Source organism: Cyclospora cayetanensis, unplaced genomic scaffold (assembly GCF_002999335.1).
Source record: "Cyclospora cayetanensis isolate NF1_C8 unplaced genomic scaffold, CcayRef3 CcayRef3_contig_10, whole genome shotgun sequence".
Lineage (NCBI taxonomy): Eukaryota > Apicomplexa > Conoidasida > Eucoccidiorida > Eimeriidae > Cyclospora > Cyclospora cayetanensis.
The window spans coordinates 1,100-18,588 of NW_020312037.1; the positions used below are offsets into that span (position 1 = coordinate 1,100).

The 17,489-nt window shown below is 49.4% G+C and overlaps 3 protein-coding genes across 3 annotated transcripts; 2 read left to right on the forward strand and 1 right to left on the reverse strand.

The window, feature by feature from the left end:
* Positions 1 to 2,196: 2,196 nt before the first annotated feature.
* On the forward strand, positions 2,197 to 6,564 carry LOC34622542. The gene is made up of 10 exons (XM_026337175.1): positions 2,197 to 2,597; positions 2,725 to 2,811; positions 2,939 to 3,071; positions 3,189 to 3,295; positions 3,420 to 3,652; positions 3,841 to 5,241; positions 5,406 to 5,436; positions 5,570 to 5,672; positions 6,045 to 6,146; positions 6,295 to 6,564. Exons 1-10 carry the CDS (start codon positions 2,197 to 2,199, stop codon positions 6,562 to 6,564), a joined length of 2,868 nt encoding a protein of 955 aa, XP_026192960.1.
* A 602-nt stretch (positions 6,565 to 7,166) lies between these two features.
* On the reverse strand, positions 7,167 to 10,627 carry LOC34622543. The gene is made up of 6 exons (XM_026337185.1): positions 10,556 to 10,627; positions 10,332 to 10,438; positions 8,580 to 8,862; positions 8,324 to 8,424; positions 7,543 to 8,197; positions 7,167 to 7,337 (listed from the first exon to the last, which is right to left on the reverse strand). The coding sequence occupies exons 1-6, from the start codon at positions 10,625 to 10,627 to the stop codon at positions 7,167 to 7,169; spliced, it is 1,389 nt and encodes a 462-aa protein (XP_026192970.1).
* Positions 10,628 to 10,665: 38 nt separating this feature from the next.
* LOC34622544 lies at positions 10,666 to 15,319 on the forward strand. Its single transcript, XM_026337193.1, has 6 exons — positions 10,666 to 10,878; positions 11,091 to 12,367; positions 12,608 to 13,213; positions 13,497 to 14,412; positions 14,786 to 15,052; positions 15,170 to 15,319. Exons 1-6 carry the CDS (start codon positions 10,666 to 10,668, stop codon positions 15,317 to 15,319), a joined length of 3,429 nt encoding a protein of 1,142 aa, XP_026192978.1.
* Positions 15,320 to 17,489: the final 2,170 nt, after the last annotated feature.

Below are 17,489 nucleotides of genomic sequence, written 5' to 3' on the forward strand. Positions count from 1 at the left end.
ACAGACGCCTTCTTACAAATCCCCATCTACCCAGAAACGTGGTCAATTAGGCGCCCCACCTTTGCACTCCCAAACTCTAGCACACCTGTATTTTTATTGGTCTCTTCGATGCTTTAGCTGAGCTATAATATCAAGTCCTTTATTTACGAAAAGCCTATCGAGGTGGACCGGATGGCCCTATTCATAGACAGTGCCTTTGTGTTCAGCCGAAAAGTTCAAGCCCACCTTAAGCGCCTCCTACGTGTGCCTTAGCAGTTAAAGGGCAAGCAGTGGCATTGGAAGGCACATACCCTCCATTTTTATGAGACTAGTATGCTAAGGCTCCGTGTTTGAGTCGCAGCCATTCAATCAGATCCAGAGAAATTGACGCACTCAAGGTTTGCGCTTTATCTCTGCCCACCTGCAAGGGCTAAAGTAAATTCAATGGGCTTGCACCTTGATGCCCCAATTTTCTTCCTGGATGCTTTGCTTGAGCTGCTGATCCATTGACTGATCTGCTTAAAGATGGTCTCTTACCTGGACAGAGGCGGTTGATGCAGTAGCAAGGACGCTTGTGGACCATCATGCAAATTCTCCGGCAATCGCACTGTTTTCCAATTAAGGGCGTCATGTTTTTTCAACAACCGATGCCGGAGATGCACCTGTGGGTCTTATATTTCCATGTAGGCTATGCGTTCTTCAAAGCTTTACATTGTTGCTTCATATTCCGATCGCTCTATCGAAACCGAGCAGTTGTGGCCGAGCTGCACTGGGCAGTTCTTACTACATTCTTAGTATTTGATTAAGAACTAGTTTTAAAAAGAAGTTAGCTGATACATTAGGCTATCTACACGTCTAATTTTATGCAGGGTAGTGCTAGCTCAACGCAAAAGGACCCAATGTTGTGTCCGCGTGCGCTCGATATCATGTACAAGAAGCTTTGAGTGTTCGGAGTGCGTGGACGACGAAGGAACGCGCAACCATGCTGATCCTCTCCGCTCCAAGTAGGAACCCTGAGGAGCACGGGTAGGTGAGTAAGAGAGCAAATTTGAAAAATAATCAGTAACTTTCTATTTAGAGTATTGATTTTGGTATTGGGCTTCTCCTTACCGAGACCTTGTAAGGAGCGTTCAACCATGGGTATTCACCTCCATTCCTTTAGGCATTGATTGCATTTTTGATCCCTTAATCCGTATAGCACTTAAAAATAGGATTATTTCAACACTACGAGGATTAATGGAGTGTGTCTGCGCGTGCGCAACGGTATTTTGGGCAGCTGCGTGAGAATGACTGCCAAGCCCAGAGGCCGTAACAGCGAAATTCCCAACTGCGCCTTTTTCTTGAGGCCGAAGCCAGATAGGGTGAAGGCAAGGAAAAAATGAGTCATTTAGTGATGGAAGACTACAGTCTTCTTGCGTGCATTGGCTAATTGGGGCAGAGATTCTCTTGAAGGCTTGAGGGGTCGTTACAGATACAGAAACTTTGAACTAGCTCTGCAGGTCTGAGAACAACGCACATGATTCAAGGACTTTACACAGCTCAACATAATAGCAATGCAAGTGTGCTCCATCTTTTAAGCGGAACGCGTATATGATCGCAGCCGACAGCACGCAGTCCGAGTGAGTAATCTCAAGGATAGTGCGCAACGCCTCGCAAACATGAGAAGTACTGACTCCTATGCCTAATCATACTACTTCTTCTTGCACATTTCGTCCAATAACCACATATATAATCCATGGGTTTGACTCCCGTACCCACAAACCAACAAACCTGATGCAGCCTTGATCGTGCTTCCATTGCCCGCAACTGCAATACGCTCGTTCCACTGGGTGGCCTGGAGCAGCTACAACGCTGCTCGCTAGTATCACGCATGCACAGGAGACGATAGACTAAGACACCTCGATTTCGTTTGATTATTTCGTTGTACCACGATTCACAGCGCATGGGTGCACCCGTGAGTTTCACAATGTATTCAGTTTGAAGCAGTTCCGCTGGCCTTGACTTGCAGACGCATCGACCAAGCTCAACTGGGGCTTATACTACCGAAATACGGTAATTTTCCAATCAAATTATGATTTGGCATCGCTTCTCAAGAGATTTTCCGGTTTGCACTGTGGAGCCGGAGGAAGCATTTTTTATTGCTTCACGCGATGCGGACGAGGTATCTGCGGGACAGCGAGGATGCGACTCGTCCAAGCACTGGCATTTTCTTTAGTCATGGGCATGACGGCGAGCTCCCTTGTATCCAACGAGAACGCAACCAAATCCATAAATGTACTCCAATTTCTGGAGTATGAAGGATATCCTTTGGGCATCCAGGATGAATTCAGCGGCAGGAACCCAGTGGGTGAGGAGGGTAGCCCTTATCAAGTCCAAGAGCATTCCTTTGTAGATGAAAACCAACCAAAAGAGCATCAAAGCAACTCGGATTGTCACACAAATGACCAGCCATGCACTGATATTACCACTTCCAGCAATCTGAAGGCATCAAAATCAAGTATTCCGAAACACATGTCTGGACTTGAGGAGCTTGCAAGCGTTGTGAAGATATTTGTTGATAGCGTCCAGGCTGACTTCGTGTCGCCTTGGCAAATGATGGCGCCGGTGATGAAAACTGGGTAAAAGCTCAAAGCACCAGATGCACACTACCTTATCAAGGCATTGTAGTCAGTTACGCCAATTCAGCAAATACCTAGAACTTAGTTACGAACACATGTGGGTTCGTCTTCTACGCTATTCGTTCAGGTCTGGGTTTGTCGTGAAAGGCCGAATGATTATGACAAACGCTCATCTTGTGTCTGATCAAATTCGTGTTCTAGTCAGAAGACATGGGTAAGGGGAAAAGCACATGACTCCGTGCATATGTATTAAGAGCCGCGTATACGGGCATAGGCAGGCAAACTGCATGAAATACAAACAGCCACAACGGAATCATGTTTTTTGCGATTACTAATTACAGCAATCCAAAGCGGTTCCTCGCGCGAATACTTGCCGTATGTCACGAGTGTGACTTGGCCCTAGTAACCGTCGATGATGAAGCCTTTTGGGACGGGCTGAAGGCCCTTCCTTTTGGAGGACTCCCACAACTGCGAGTAGGTTCTCAGTGTATTTTGAAATCCTACGTGAGGCATGATGTGGCGGGCTTGCATGCCTTGCAAATAGACGCCAGTGTGTTTTCATGTTTACTGCGTTGCTGTGCAATCCATTAGGAGTCTGTTGTTGTCCTTGGGTATCCTACTGGAGGTGACCAGCTGAGCATCACGGAAGGTGTAGTCAGCCGGGTTGGAGTGTCAAAGTATGCTCATTCGTCTCTTGGGTACGGATTTCGGAGTGAAGCGAAAACCCCGGACGCGCTTTGATTGCCAGTAGTCAGCCATTTCAAGGATTGCGGGGCTGGCAAATATGGGCCACAAATTTTTGTGAGTGCTTTGTTCTCCTAGGCTTATCACAGTGCAGATCGACGCTGCCATAAACCCTGGGAACTCGGGTGGCCCGGCTTTATCCCAAGGAAAAGTAGTCGGCGTGGCGTTCCAGGGCTTTTCACAGATGCAGAATGTTGGCTATATCGTGCCTTTCCCGGTAATAAGGCATTTCTTGAACGACGTAGCACTACATAACCGGCACACAGGAATTGTGTCAGTGGGAATCAAGGTCCAAACGATGGAGAATGAAGGTAGAGCATGCTCACGGTTTTGTGAGAGAAATTTAGCTGCGAACCCCTCAAATGTGTCCTTCGGTTCCTCAGCGGCTCACTATGGATGTTGGATCTTAGCGCACTCAAGGTGCTGATGTCCGTGGCTAATCTTTATACTTTTCCATTATGATGAGCTACACCAGAGATTGCATTGTGTGCATGCGCAGCGCTGAAGAAGTCTAAAGGAATGCATCTTATTCCTCCCGAAGCTCTTCCCCAAAATGTGACAGCATCAGGCGTGCTTGTTCTAGAAGTTGACATGGTTCGCGCAAATACATATTTCCAGGGGAAGATCACTCTTCCTATTTCGCGTTATCCTACAGTCCCGCAAAGTTCTATTGAAAAGCGCTGTCAAAGTGATGAAGTGCAAAGACAGTCTAGTTCACGGTCGAAGACGGTAGAGCCATGTGATATGAAGATGCCCATGCTGCTGGATGACATACCAGTAGCCCCACAAGATGACACAACTGCGCGACAACGCCAAGTGAAGGAGGTTGCCGAGACAGTAATATGGCAACCTAGAAACTGGATGCCCAGCGATCCTGATGCCTCACGCAGCCAAATAGGCAACCAGACCGGAAAACTTAATGGGTCCAAGACATTCCACAGATGCTCTCAGGGAACCCAGGATGATCAGTCCAAAATGCCACCAGAACTCGTAGAAAGCTCAGTGCCCACGAACAAGATCGGGGTACACGCGGGTGCACCAATGCAAACGACAAAAATGGTAGAAGATGGAGCTGCAAACAAGGGGGGTCGCTCAGTTGAGACATATAAAGCGAGAAATAAGGTGCCCCTCGGAGAAAAGGATTCCCAGGGCAGCGAAAACGACCTTACTACGCGTACAGGAGCGGAGATTAGCAAATCGGCAAAGCAAGCCCACCAGGCGATACAGGAGACTGTTGAAACACAAAGCGCTAAACAAAATGGTTCACCGAAGCTTCAAGACATTGCACCATCAAACTACAGTGCTCAGAAAGAAGAGTCTTCAGAGTTGACATCAAACCTTGAAGATGTCCCCTATTTCACCAGGCATGCTGGTGTCGAGTCCTTTCTGCGTAAGCTACTAGGGGCCCGAATTACACTTCGCCAAGTGAGACAACTCATCGGATTCAATGGAAATGACTCATCTGATGATAAGATAGCTTTGGCACCCACAATGGAGCCAAAGCGACATAAACAAGCACATGGATCCAAGCTCGAAAGGCCTGGGGAGGAAATCTACCCTCACGGAATGCCGGTGAAGGCAGTTACGCTTCGCGAGGCTGACGTGGCAGCTTCGAACGTTCCAAATCCTCATTCGGCCAGCACTGATAGTGCAACTATCGCCCAGGCTTATGAGCATGTTGGTATGAACCGGCATGTATTCGAAGCAAAAAACGAGCATGAAAGGCTAATTTCTGATGACCCAGTAGCGCTGTCTGGTGGTAAAAGTCTGGAAGAAAATTCGCTCGCCACAGCAGTATATCCCATAGTTGATAACCCGTATTTCAATCCTAATTTGTTGCACAGCACAGAATTTATTGGTTTTCTTGAAGGCGATGTCATCCTTTCGATCGGAAATTACGGTAGGCTACCTCTTTGTACCAAGACACTGAGTAATGCAAATCACTAGCGCACTATTGTTTCAAAACTCCGAAGTAGTGGATATGAAGATCGATTAAGAACATATGTAGATGGCACACACAATAGGCCGAATAAAATAATCTGTCACGCGCTGCTTGCGCTACAGATATCGCCGATGATGGAACTGTTTCCCTAAGGCAAGTCTATGCCGAGCAGCTCATCAACAGTTGCCAAAAAGGTCTGTTAAGTGTACGTGGTATCATGATTCCTAGTGCGCGTTTGTATTGTTTTCATCATAAAACAGTAGAGATGCTCCAACTGTGTTTTTAGGAACTTGGAGAGGGTGTCATATAGCTATGTTGTCACCCAGTACTTCAATGGAGAAACCACTTGGGCATACGTTTTACGTGACGGACGAATAATCAAAGTGACGGTCAGTTAAAGAAAATCCCTTGGAAACTGAATCACCCTGTTGTGCTGGGTGTTGTGCGGGATCAGCAATGCTGTGCTTTCAGCTACAGAGATCTATGCAAAGAGCCCTGCAATTGCGCAAACTTTATTCAGGTTCCCCTCATGACGCCAAGCTTCAAAGTCGCCCCATTCATGTGGGATACAAAGCCGTCGTACCTCGTTTATGGCGGATTCGTTTTCACACCACTTAACAAAGTGCTCCTGGTATGGAAGCACATCTAGCCAAAGTGTTTCGAGCCATCCGATCTACGTGTACAAAAAGCTGACCCCTGATTCCTCACACTGTTCTGCCCTACTTCTGAGTTCATCATCTACCTGGCAAATGCGTACGCAGACTGCCAAGCTTCATCAGGAATCGCCACACATGTTCGAATACTTGGTGCAAAGACTAGACTACCAACAAAAGCGAGGGGATGAATTCGTTGTTTTAAGCCTGGTACAGTTCGTAGTGTGCTCGTAAACAACTAAGTCTCTTACAAGCTTTACGAGCTAAGGGCTATCACATTGTCGCAGCTTACGGCAAAGTGTGCTTCACAAGTACTGTTGTACTTAATCTGATTTCTTAGTGAATGGGTGTTTCTCAGATTCTTGCATCCGAGATATCCGTTGGATACGATCAACCGCCCTGTATTGTACGGAGCGTCAATGGCTACGACGTCCGTAATATGCGCGAGTTGGTACAATTAATTGAAACAACCTCGGGCGATTTTGTGAAGCTGGAAGTGGAGGTGAATGGATCCAATAGCATTCAGCTCGTCCTCGATAGAAAAAAGACTCAAGCCATACATCAAAGGCTGTTAAAAGACCACAATATTACAGTGGACAGATCCCCGGACCTCCTGACGCGCCAATAATTAATCGTGAATCCGTTTTCGTAGCAAAAAAGTAACGTATTGCCGGTCCGTCGCTGCAAAAACAACTATTCAGTAACAAGATGAACCACCACGCAGTTACCTGCAGCGTTGACACCTGTGGACCAAACGGAAATAGACAGAAGAGCCATTTATGTTGCATTTAGTGTTTTATTCCCTCAGCAACTAAATGATTCTTACTCCGCCAGGTGTAGCCTCCCTGCTCAGTTGAAGTCAAAGTGTGTGGTGGTGTTCCAAGCGGTGTCAATTGATCTGGCTCTTAAGTTTAAATAATTTGTTAATGCAAGTATACACAGTCCTATTATATGGGGAAAAAGGAATTGCCTCCTGATCCTGTTGGTGTATTAGCCCAAGCTTTCTGCCTCATTAAAACCCGCATACCAGCAGCTCCTGATGCGACTACAATGGTGCCCCGTTCAGGCGCCATGACTGCATAATCATTTCAGCATTAGAAGATACGCCTGATGAAAACACAATCCATTTCACTGCAGAGCAGCGTTCTGACTAAAGGGAAGCATAGTGCTTTGCAGTCGACCTTTTAGTCGTCTAACGCAATACAATGGGACTCAAATGAGTCAATGTGGCTAGTCTTCATCACTACTGCTTCCACTGCTGCTCTCGCTGCTGCGAACTTGGCAACTCTGTTGTCCTCTTCTCCTAGATGCCCCAAGCATGAGACCATGGAACTGAGACACGCTGGATACTCCTCTTTGAGTAAGTGGCATTGCTTTTGCATTCTGGGTAGCTCGTGAACCCTAAACAACATTCGCACAAGTTAAGGAGAAAACGCCACTAAGCGGGTCAAAATATGGGCTAGATAAATTTACGCCCCTCCAACTAGCAATCAAGCACGAGTACGAGAACAAGTTTGATGCCTTTGTGTATATGCACCCTCCAGACCCATATGTTTTCTGGGTTAAAGCAGAATGACAAGAACATTAGAATTGAGTGGTGTCTGACCTCGTCAGCCCTTGTTGAGGCCATGGGACCAACGTGCTGGTCGTCTGCGACTTCTCGCGCTTCAGCAGTAGCCCCAGATGGCGGCATTCCTGACCAAGCTGCTGCTGTGCCTTTCAGCTTAAGGCATGTCTGCGTGAAGCGCGAGGGCTTTTTACCTTGTTTCCTGCATTGCACACGAACTGTTTTGGGGAAGGGGCCTGGGACCAGCAGGGGCCTGAGCGAGGGCAGTGGCCTCAGAGGACATTCGCGAGGTAGCGGCTGAGAGGCAGACCACTGGCCGCTTGCAATTGAGAACCAAAACGTGCAGCACGGTGTAGCGCATGTAAAACGTAGCTCGTACAAGACCTCCTTGCTGTGTTCGTCCCTCCAGATATCACTGGAGAGCAGTGAAGTATCGAACACATACGTCGAACCCTGACTAGGCTCCACCAGCGCCATGGCTGCTTTCCGTCGTAGGCAAACCACCTTCGCCGAGATATCGGGAGGGAAGCAGATATCCGCATATGGCTTAGTGCCTAAGGCGGCAAGTCTCGAGTTTTGTAGCTCTTCCATTGAAGGATATGGCAAGAAATGGTAAGACGGGAATGCGGTTTGGTGTGATACCACATCTACGATGTTGGCGGTCTCCGGCGGCGCAGCAACGGAGCCTGCGAGTCTAAGCAGCCACATTTTCAGCAACCCAAACAGCATGAAATTCGTGAGCGGCCTGAAATTGAAATAGCTATCACGAGTATCCAGGATCCCATTCTAGCTCAAAGCTCACAACAGTGGCGCCTCACACCTTTTCGCATAGTTTATCACGTCGTTTAATTCCAGCGGCCTCGACATCTCGCACTCTTCTACAGCTCGCAGCCTTCTGAGCACTTGTACCCATGGTGTGTCCTGCATGCAAAGCACAAAATAGGCTGTACAAACAATGCCTGATCCTGCATCTGCGTTGCAACCAGCTCGATAAAATTAGTATTGCGACAAGTAATGGCATACAAGTATTTCAAGGGTCTCTACTAGGCCAGCAAAAAGCCTTTTAGCATCCCTACAATGCGATTCGTAATCTTGTTCAAAAGAAGAAATTGCTCCTTGGAAGGAAATGCTGCGAAAGCTCCAGCATGAGCGCCTTCCCCACTGGATCCTTTTGTAGTTTCTGCCACTTCAGTATGCCTACGTTCAGCAGTGGAGTTTACTAGGGGGCAGCTGGGATTAGCACCCAGAGTCTCCTTCTGCGCAACGCGGTGTTTAAACTCCGCTAGCCACTGCGGCGAAGTGGGATCGGATATGCTGTGCCACTCTGGTTGTACTAGCTGCTGCAGTAGCCTGTACACACTTTCGCAGTGAGATGAGCGCTCCCCTTTTGGAGTTTCTTCTGCTGGTTTTCTCTTGTCTGGTACGCCCAAGCCTCCCGCGGCATGAGGGGCCGCAAGGCCTAACAGGAAATCCATCAGCCAGGCGGGCTCCAGTGAATCAATATATCTAATCTAGTGTTGAACTGGGGAGCTGGGTTCAGCCTTTCACCGAAAGACCAGAAGAACCAGGGACGACAGGGTCTACCGCACCACGCTCGCGGTGCCTAGCAACATAATATCAGGCTTTCGGTACCCTTCGCAGTGCCTTGGCCTGTTTGTTCTACTGGAGTGATGATGGACCAACGATGAAGCCTGAGAAGCTACTGTATCCCCCAAGTACTGCACGCGCCATTTTGTTCAAAAGCCACGCGGCTGCTGGATGAGTCACTTGATTCACATGTGCGAGCGGTGAGGAGGAAACATCGAGGTCAAAAGTCAAAATTAGTGCGTCCGTATTGTGGAAGCATTGCCCTTCTTGCATGCTGCTGCATTGTCTTCCAAACACTGTGGCGCAGGCCCTGTAAGGTTCCCTCCAGGAAAAAATGGGGCCCCAAATCCGTCCAGCTTACCAGATAATACTAACAAAGCACTTGCGCGGGGTGAATATATAGGATTCGATCGTATGCCAGTAACAGTAATGGAGGGGCAGCTGCCCATGGGCAAACCTGGTCCGGTAAGCTGGGGCCTTCAGAGTGGCCTCCGTGACTTCGTTTGTTCTCGTTATCCCGCTGCTTACATGCTTATTATTCTCAAGTTAATGCAGCAAACACAGCTCAGTGGGCCAAACTGTGGGCTGATATCATGCGGTGTGCGTTTAACTGCGTTTCTTGGCTCTAGGCCTCCTCGGGCCCCGGAGCTGAGGAGCTCAGCATAAGGGTTTGCAGCATATTTGTAATACAGCCAATAGGTATACGTGCGCACGAGTCATAGGCACTCAACTTGACACGAAGTGATGCGAATAATATGCACCTAGAGGCCGCCACACGGAACAAAGTGGTGCACATTACGCCACTCTGGACACCTCCTGCGAGCCTATTTAAGTGCTACCTCGACATGGAAACCTGACTCCACCTTTATTATTTCGAGTCACAGCACTTCCTCTTGACCACTACCATGACAGGCGCGCCTTTGGGTCCCCTGGCTCCCAGGTCTAGTCTCCAGGCTCCCTCATGGGTGTTTTTGGGAACCCCTATATGCTCGCTTTCCCTTGAAGAACTAGAAGAGCAAGTTTACAAGGAACAGCCGTGGCTTCGCCAAGGAGGTTCTCAACGAGTGTCTTCCCGCCTGTTGCTCGCAGCAGCTTCTCGGGCAGCAAAGATTGATGCGCGCAGAGCCAATGAGGCGCTCGCAAAGGCAAGGAGAGCGTCGCAGACAGGTTGTCCGACTGTCAGTGCCAAGGGTCACAATGCATCGAATGTGGAGAAGGCTGCAGAATCGGCTTTAAAGCACGCTTCCCTTGGCGTGGATGAAGCAACGGCTGGTGCTGCTAGCAGCCGAGAAGCTGCAGTGCCAGCCTTCGAGGACGGGATAGCAAAGCAGTACCAACAGCTAGCAGTCTCAAGAAGTCTTGCCGCTCGTTATTTCTGGGATGGTGAACAGGACGCCAACGCAGATCGACTCTTTGGGCAGCCACTGTCCTACAAGGAGCGTCTTAGCCGCGAATCATGTGGTGCCTGCGATGGGTTGTCTGCCTCTGGGAGGCATCTCGCCACTGTGAATACATCAGAAGGTGAGAGCTCTGCCATTGTGTGTTGTGGAAGCATATGCAAGAGATCCTTTGGTGATGCGCTTCGATGTCTCCAATCGGGTGCTCCTCCGGGGCACCCAGCAGGTGGCTTTTTTGGCTAGGCTTAGATTTACAGGCGTAAAGTGGTGTGTATGCCGGGTTTCATATGTTCCAGGCTTTGTATGCTCGAATTTCACGTCTTCGCGCACATCTCGAGCAACGCATCGAGCCTCTCGACCTGAAGAGTTCATGGACGAGGAAGACATGCAGGTATCGGATCTTCCGAGGGCGTGAAAAACACTGCAGTCATGCCTAGATTGTCACCTATGGTTAATTTGTGGGCCCGATTCCCGCCCTCAGATTATCATGACTTTCCGTGGATAGACGCTTCCTCAGATTGTAAGTGGAGGATACCTCAGATCGACTGTCGCCTTCAACTCCTAATCACGCGTACAGGGATGTGTGTGTCGTGGGATTCACAGCAAGCTGCCCAAAGCAGGCTCATGCAGAGAATCGTAGGGGAACAGCAACATGGTGAAGCAGAGAAGCGAACAGTTGGAGCATCGTACTCAAGAGAACCCGCACCGATATCATCCTCCTGGTCTCGGGTTGAAGGGGCAAGCGAAGGCTTGCCCGTTTTCTTGGGTGCAGGTGAGAAAGGATCACGCGAGAAGGAGGAACAGCATTGTTGCAGAAGGAATAAAGCAAAGGGTTTGCAGGACAAGGGGCTAAAGCGCATTGTTTTTAGGACCCGGTTGTCTGTGCTCGGTGTGCTAGTGTTTCTGCCTGCAGGGCGGGATGGCTTTGCGATGCAGCCTCAGTGGTGCATGCAATCCATGCGACGTCACCAGTGGATTCATCGAATGATGCACAGCTTCAGGAAAGGTGGTAGCAACAGCAGTATTTCGGCGTCTATCCTCGAAGAAGCGCTTCGCGAAGCTGAAGGAGAGACAAACGCCAAGGGTCCACAGTTGCCGCGCCACGTGGAGGCAGTAAGAAGGCTCATGCGGCCGGAGTTGAGTGCCCAACAGGAACGCAGCCGAGAGGATCGTGCTTCAGAGGCTGGTAGGTGTGAAGGAGCTGGCGAAGGTATTGCGCATGCTGCAGCTCCCACTAACGCAGAAGCCGCAGGTCTTTCTGCCATGCTTGCGGCCGAGGCCCGGGCTTCAACAGCAGAAGGAGACAACTGGGGCGAGCCAGCTAGTCAGAGACTTCTTCGATTGCAACCACTAGGCCCTCACAGACTTGGTCTGGGGTTTCATAAGCTGCTCGCCGATCAGGGCAGCCTGCCACTCACTTCACCTCTGCATAGGGAGACAGACATCACGGCAGATGCTCGCAAAAGCTTCAGTAGTAGGACAAGGACGGAACCGCCTCAAGTGAAAGCAGTGGGCGACACGCTGGATATTGATGTCCGACAGCCTCGTACAGGCATAAGGAACTACGCTCTCGATGATGACGAATTGGACGAGGAACTTTATGCCACCACGGCCCCTACCAGCACTCTCTACGATTTTGAAAGCCTGGCTGAGTCAGGGGAGGGACGCAGAGTCATGAAGGAGCCGGCAAAGATTCATGACGTGGAAGAGAAGGAGCGGCTACAACTGGCTGCCAAAGCGGCTGCTGAAGGGGCCGTTGTCGTATCTGAGGATGAACAGGTAGAGGAGATTAGGGGGGAAGGGGACGAGCAAGGGGTGGCTGCTGTGCTCCAGGAGGAGCACTTAGACGACCGAGAATGGGTTATTGAGACGTTCTGCAAGTAAGTACTATCCAGAATGTAATTATCTCTTCAGGTCTGCGCTACGTGCAACCCTCTACATGGGCTACCTATTTTCTCTTGTGTCTGCTTTGCTATCTTCTGGACAGTGCTCGCCTTGATACTTGCGAAGCCTGGCAACGGTAGACGATAGCAGAATAGGGCTTTTATCAGTCACTATGCAAAATTTTAATTTTATTCGCTTTCTTGAAGGTGCATCGTATTCCTTGTGTGCGTCCGCAGCTTGCCCTTACCACCGGTGCCTGAAGGTTTTGATGGCATCCATGTGGCGACAGAGGCAGATGAGGCACACTATTCTCTGGGGGATTGCAACACCTTGGCAGATGAGGCAGAAGGGTGCTTGGGGGCGCAAGCTCAGGGAAGCTGGCAAAAGAACGCGGAAGCTGTGGGGAGATGGAATCTCTCTAGTGACAACCTTCGAATACTTAGGGGGGGCGTCGATAATGCAGCGGCCGAAAGCGCATACTATCATACCGCAGGAGCGGTCCCAGCTTCTCAAGTGCAGCCATTGTGGTCAGGAGTGACGGCAAGCACCCGTTCATCCCTCGTGAAACAGCTTGGAGGAAGGAATATGCAATGGGTAAAGGAAGGAGATGAAGAAGCTGCTGCTGCTCTTGCTCGGCAGCCCGTATGGCTTCAGCAGCATCAAGAGCAACTCCTTCGCAGAAACCAGCAACACCGAATGCACCAGCAAATCTTGCAGATGCGTCACCGCCTCAACTGTCTGCGGCTAGCCTTTGTGGCCGACCCCGAGACACAAGCACGCTTTGAGGTGTACATAAATTTGCGGGTGAGTCACTACTTAGAAAAGAGTAAAACTCAGTTGGAGTATAAATATGTACTTTTTTTGCACGCTGAATGGAAAATTAGATAAGTTTGCACAGACTGGCTTATCCGTGGTGATTTTTCTGAAAAGTGGATATGTGTACGCCAGTTGATGGAGGCTCTCGGTGCTTTACTATTTGACACAAACCCTGCCAACTTGAAAATCTGGCCATTCTAGAAGCCGGTGAATGCATATTGGGTGGTGCGCGCTCAGTAACGTTATGTCAAAGCCTAAGCAGTTCAATTGATCAGTTTTAGAAACAATTTGTTATGGATGAGTAAATAGCCTTTGGTGTGATGACGTGCAGGACGCCGAGGCCAAAGCGGGAAAGGCTTCTCTCCCGTCCGAAGGTGTTGATGCACCAACATCTGGATCACTAGCATCACCAGGAACACCAGCGAATTCGGCATTACAGGGGGAGGCTCTAAGAGTTGAGACATCCGCAGTGGCCACTACCGCTAATGAACTTCTGACATCAGGAGCTGTTCAAACACAGCTGCCGCCAGCTGAAGCTTCTTGTGTCGCCAACGTGCCTTTATCGGAGAACGCGGCTTCCACCGGCAACATTTTGACTACGTCCGAAGAAGTTTGCGGGATTGAGGAGGTAATCGAGTCGTCAACTTCTGGGCAAGCAGCTGGCAAGTCCCAGTCAAGAGATTGCTCAGTCAATGCTATCTCTGCCGCTCTCAGAGCTGTTGCCGCGATCAACGCAGGAGTACCGCCAGATAGAGTCGCATCCCATCTGCTCAAGGAGCCTAGCCCGCTTGCGGAGAGTAGCCACGCCCGTGTGCTGAAAGAATGTTTCAGGAATCTCGGTCCACTACAGGGAGCCGCGCTGATGTGCAGAGGGCCTGCTGAAACTGCTGTTTTTACCGCTGCTTACCAACGGATTGTCGAGCAGCGCCAGTTGTTGCGTGAGCAAGAAGCAGCGCAGAGAACTCTGCAGCAGGATTCACTTGCCCGCTTAGGCATTTTGACAGAGCACAATGTAACCGACGCTACCACGCCTAAAAGGTCTCTCGAAGGTACTAGCTCCTTGGCGCAAAACATGTCAGAGAGGAGTAGCTCCTTCCGTCCAGTATCAGTTGGATTCTGTACGATGCTTCCTCTGCTGTGCTCTCACCGGAAAACATCCGTCTTCGTACCTTCCCCCCGCCTCTGCAAGCTGTGGGGTATTGCCGACCCGTGGGCAAATGTAGCAGTAAGTCGGTTCAGGAAGACTAGCGAAGGCTGCAGGTCGCGGCTCCTGGTAGTGCCATGGCATTTAGTGTTGCCAACCAGCCTCACGTACTAGCATGCCTGTTTTAACCTGTTACCGGTGCAATTCGCTCTAGAAAGTCATTTTACGGCTCACGGGAGAGCACCCTGCTTGCAGCGAGCTCGTCAGCTCGTGCTGGCTTTGGTTTTAAGGCACTTCGAGCTGTTGAGTATGGCGTACTACAATGCTGGTAATGTATGCCTCTACGAGAAGCTACTTCTATTAGTAGGTTAAAACTATTCACTGCATGCGGCATAGGGGGCCTCCTGTCGTTACAAGGTTCCTGCTGGCGTTATTCATGTTCATTTTTCTGCAGCAAGTAGATCTGTTACGTCTACTAAGAGAGCAACAGGTGGTGCCAGATCGTGGAAACGAAGGCCAGCGTCCTCATGATGGAGGTGCCGCTGCACAGATGAACACGACACCCGCAGCTGCTTCAGGAAGACTTCAGCCGCCTGTACACGTTGTACGCCTTTCCGAGAGCGAACAAGCAGTGGGTGATGATTTCGGCGTGGGTGACCTTGAGCTTCCAGAAGGCGGAATTCTAGATGAGCCGAATGCGAAGAGCCTGGGGTTGTTCAAAGTAGGCATTACCACAATGCCCTCTGCATTGGGCAATCAACCCTCGCTGCTTGGCTGATTGTTAGTCACAAAATGAGCACATTTCCGATCACTTCTGGCATGAGCAAGCTGCCAATAGTTATCTGGTGTCATGAGAACATTTATGGGGGGAGGAGGCGAGGGCGCATCCCTTGAAAAATGTTTTCTGAGTATTCGTTCATGGGCTAAAGTTATTGCTGCGTTGCAGGCGATCTTCGATATGGACGACAGTGACGGGGAGGAATCTTGATGTTGACGCAGACGAAATTTCTGCGAAGGGGGAAACGTAGAGCGGTTTCCTCCTCGTATGCGAGTGGAATTCGTGAAGCGCGGGGACTTATAATAGAATGAAGTGTTCCCAAAGCAAAACCAGCGTGATATCATTTCCCAGACCAGGCTGGTTTAGAAGACGGTGCATATCCAGCGAAGTGGTACGTGCTGTGGTAGTTTACACACGTGTACCAGAGTGCCAGTTGGATTCCTGTGCTCGCAAGCCCTAGTTATAGTATTGCAGCCCTCTCTGAGAAAGTTTCCTGGGCCAGCCTATCCAAGTGTACGCTCAACATGGCAACTGAGTATGTGTATGGAATATATGCTGTCGAGTACACAGTGGAACCCATTCAATGCAATGCGTTGAGTTGTACGCGTTACCAACCATTCTTTTCATTTCGATACCACTGTAATTGATAACAGAGCCAGTTGGCTCAAGACTGCATTACTTAAACTGCCTGTATGTAGCACTATAAGCAATGAATCTGATACTTACATCTGGGCAGGATGAAGCGAAGCTTTGGAGTTGAGTAGGGAAAGTTAGTATGCATCTGAAAAAGGTCGATGGCGGGTGTCCTCGATGGCCCCTAGGTGTCTCGTCATGCAGCCAATTAGAAGACAAGCTGGTGGTGGGGAACTGGCCACACAATAAGAAAGTACAAAGTCTGACCGAAAATGGGTAGAGCCAGGGTCAAAACCTGTGTCCTGTATGCCCATAATGGTTCTTTCCTTTTGCTCTGACTGTCAGTGATTGGGGAAGGCGAGGTGCGGTTTCCCTCATCTGGCTGCCCTAACCTCATAAGACGCAGTAATAAAACCTGCAGATCAGAAGTTACCACTAGACGTAAACGTGCCTACATTCTACATTATTCACATTAAATAGCACTGAACCTCGGAAATTGTGAAGCTCCATCTGTGATGTCCGTAGATGGACACTTGACTGTAGCCTCAACACCAACTTGATGCGAAATTATTGGGTGTTCGTCCAATACCCTTTTTAAACTGCTCTCACTTCTCAGTGTTCCCAAGCGAGGGAAGATGGAAAGCTTAGGCGCGAATAGATGCACTCTCTAATTACCCCGAACGAACATTTACAGTTAGTTGTGTAGAGCACTTAGCACTCAGGCACACTGCATTGGGTCGTGTTATATCGGGCGGATGCTCATACGTACTAAATAATGGTATACGAGCTGCCAAATCAAATGGCCAATGCTCTATCAAATGGTTCCCCAAATGTACATAGCGTAGTTATGGTAAGGGTAGCTCAGCCAGCTACATCCTCCCAAAATTCAGTACACATACCCTTGTCTCCCGTACCTGTCCGTCGAGATAAATTACATGCAGGCAAGCGGAAGAGTTCCGCCTGATTTCCACTCCTCAGGAAGGCAGAAACGTGAAACATAGCGCCAGATAGAAAAGTGAAGGCGGGTATTAACCCAAAACGAGAAACAGGAAGGTAGAGAGGTAAACACACTAGCCTACAATGCATGATGGCCCACATTCGCCCACCCAGTGATGCTAGCTTCTGTCGCCGGAGCACTGAAACGTGTAAGCCTTCTGCTACAAGAAAATAAAAGACCAGAAATATGTATAAAGGGCATCAAAATGCACAGTAGCTCAGCACTGCCCTCCGGGCGTCATACGGCAACATCTGTGCGCAAATTAGGGTGTTGCTGGTGCATGCAATATGGTCGATCCCAAAGCCCAAAAGAGGCAAAAAAAAGGATATGGAAAGACAACATATCTGGGTATGCCTGCACATAAAGTCGAGTGAGAACGCCTTAGCGACAACAACCGGTAGCTGCTCTCGCAACACTCATTGATGGAGGTAACTAGTTCAGGCAGCGCACGTGTTGGGAAGGGACAATCACGAAACTCAAGACAGTTCACGGTGAGTAGCATTGCTAGCGGAATAGCGCCACAGCTTTTCCCGCAGGCAAAGAAGCCCGTAACTGATCCACCGCCAATCACTGAGCTTGGCGTTACCCGACACATTGGACTAGAAGCTCCCCTCTAGCATCTCATGGGCGCATAATAGCCCTAGAATCCAGCACTTCTGTTGCTCCCTGTGAATCCTTCACCTCCACACATTTCATCTGCCTGTATGGCGATTCCAGCAAGTAATGCAAGGAGCTTATAAACATTTGAAG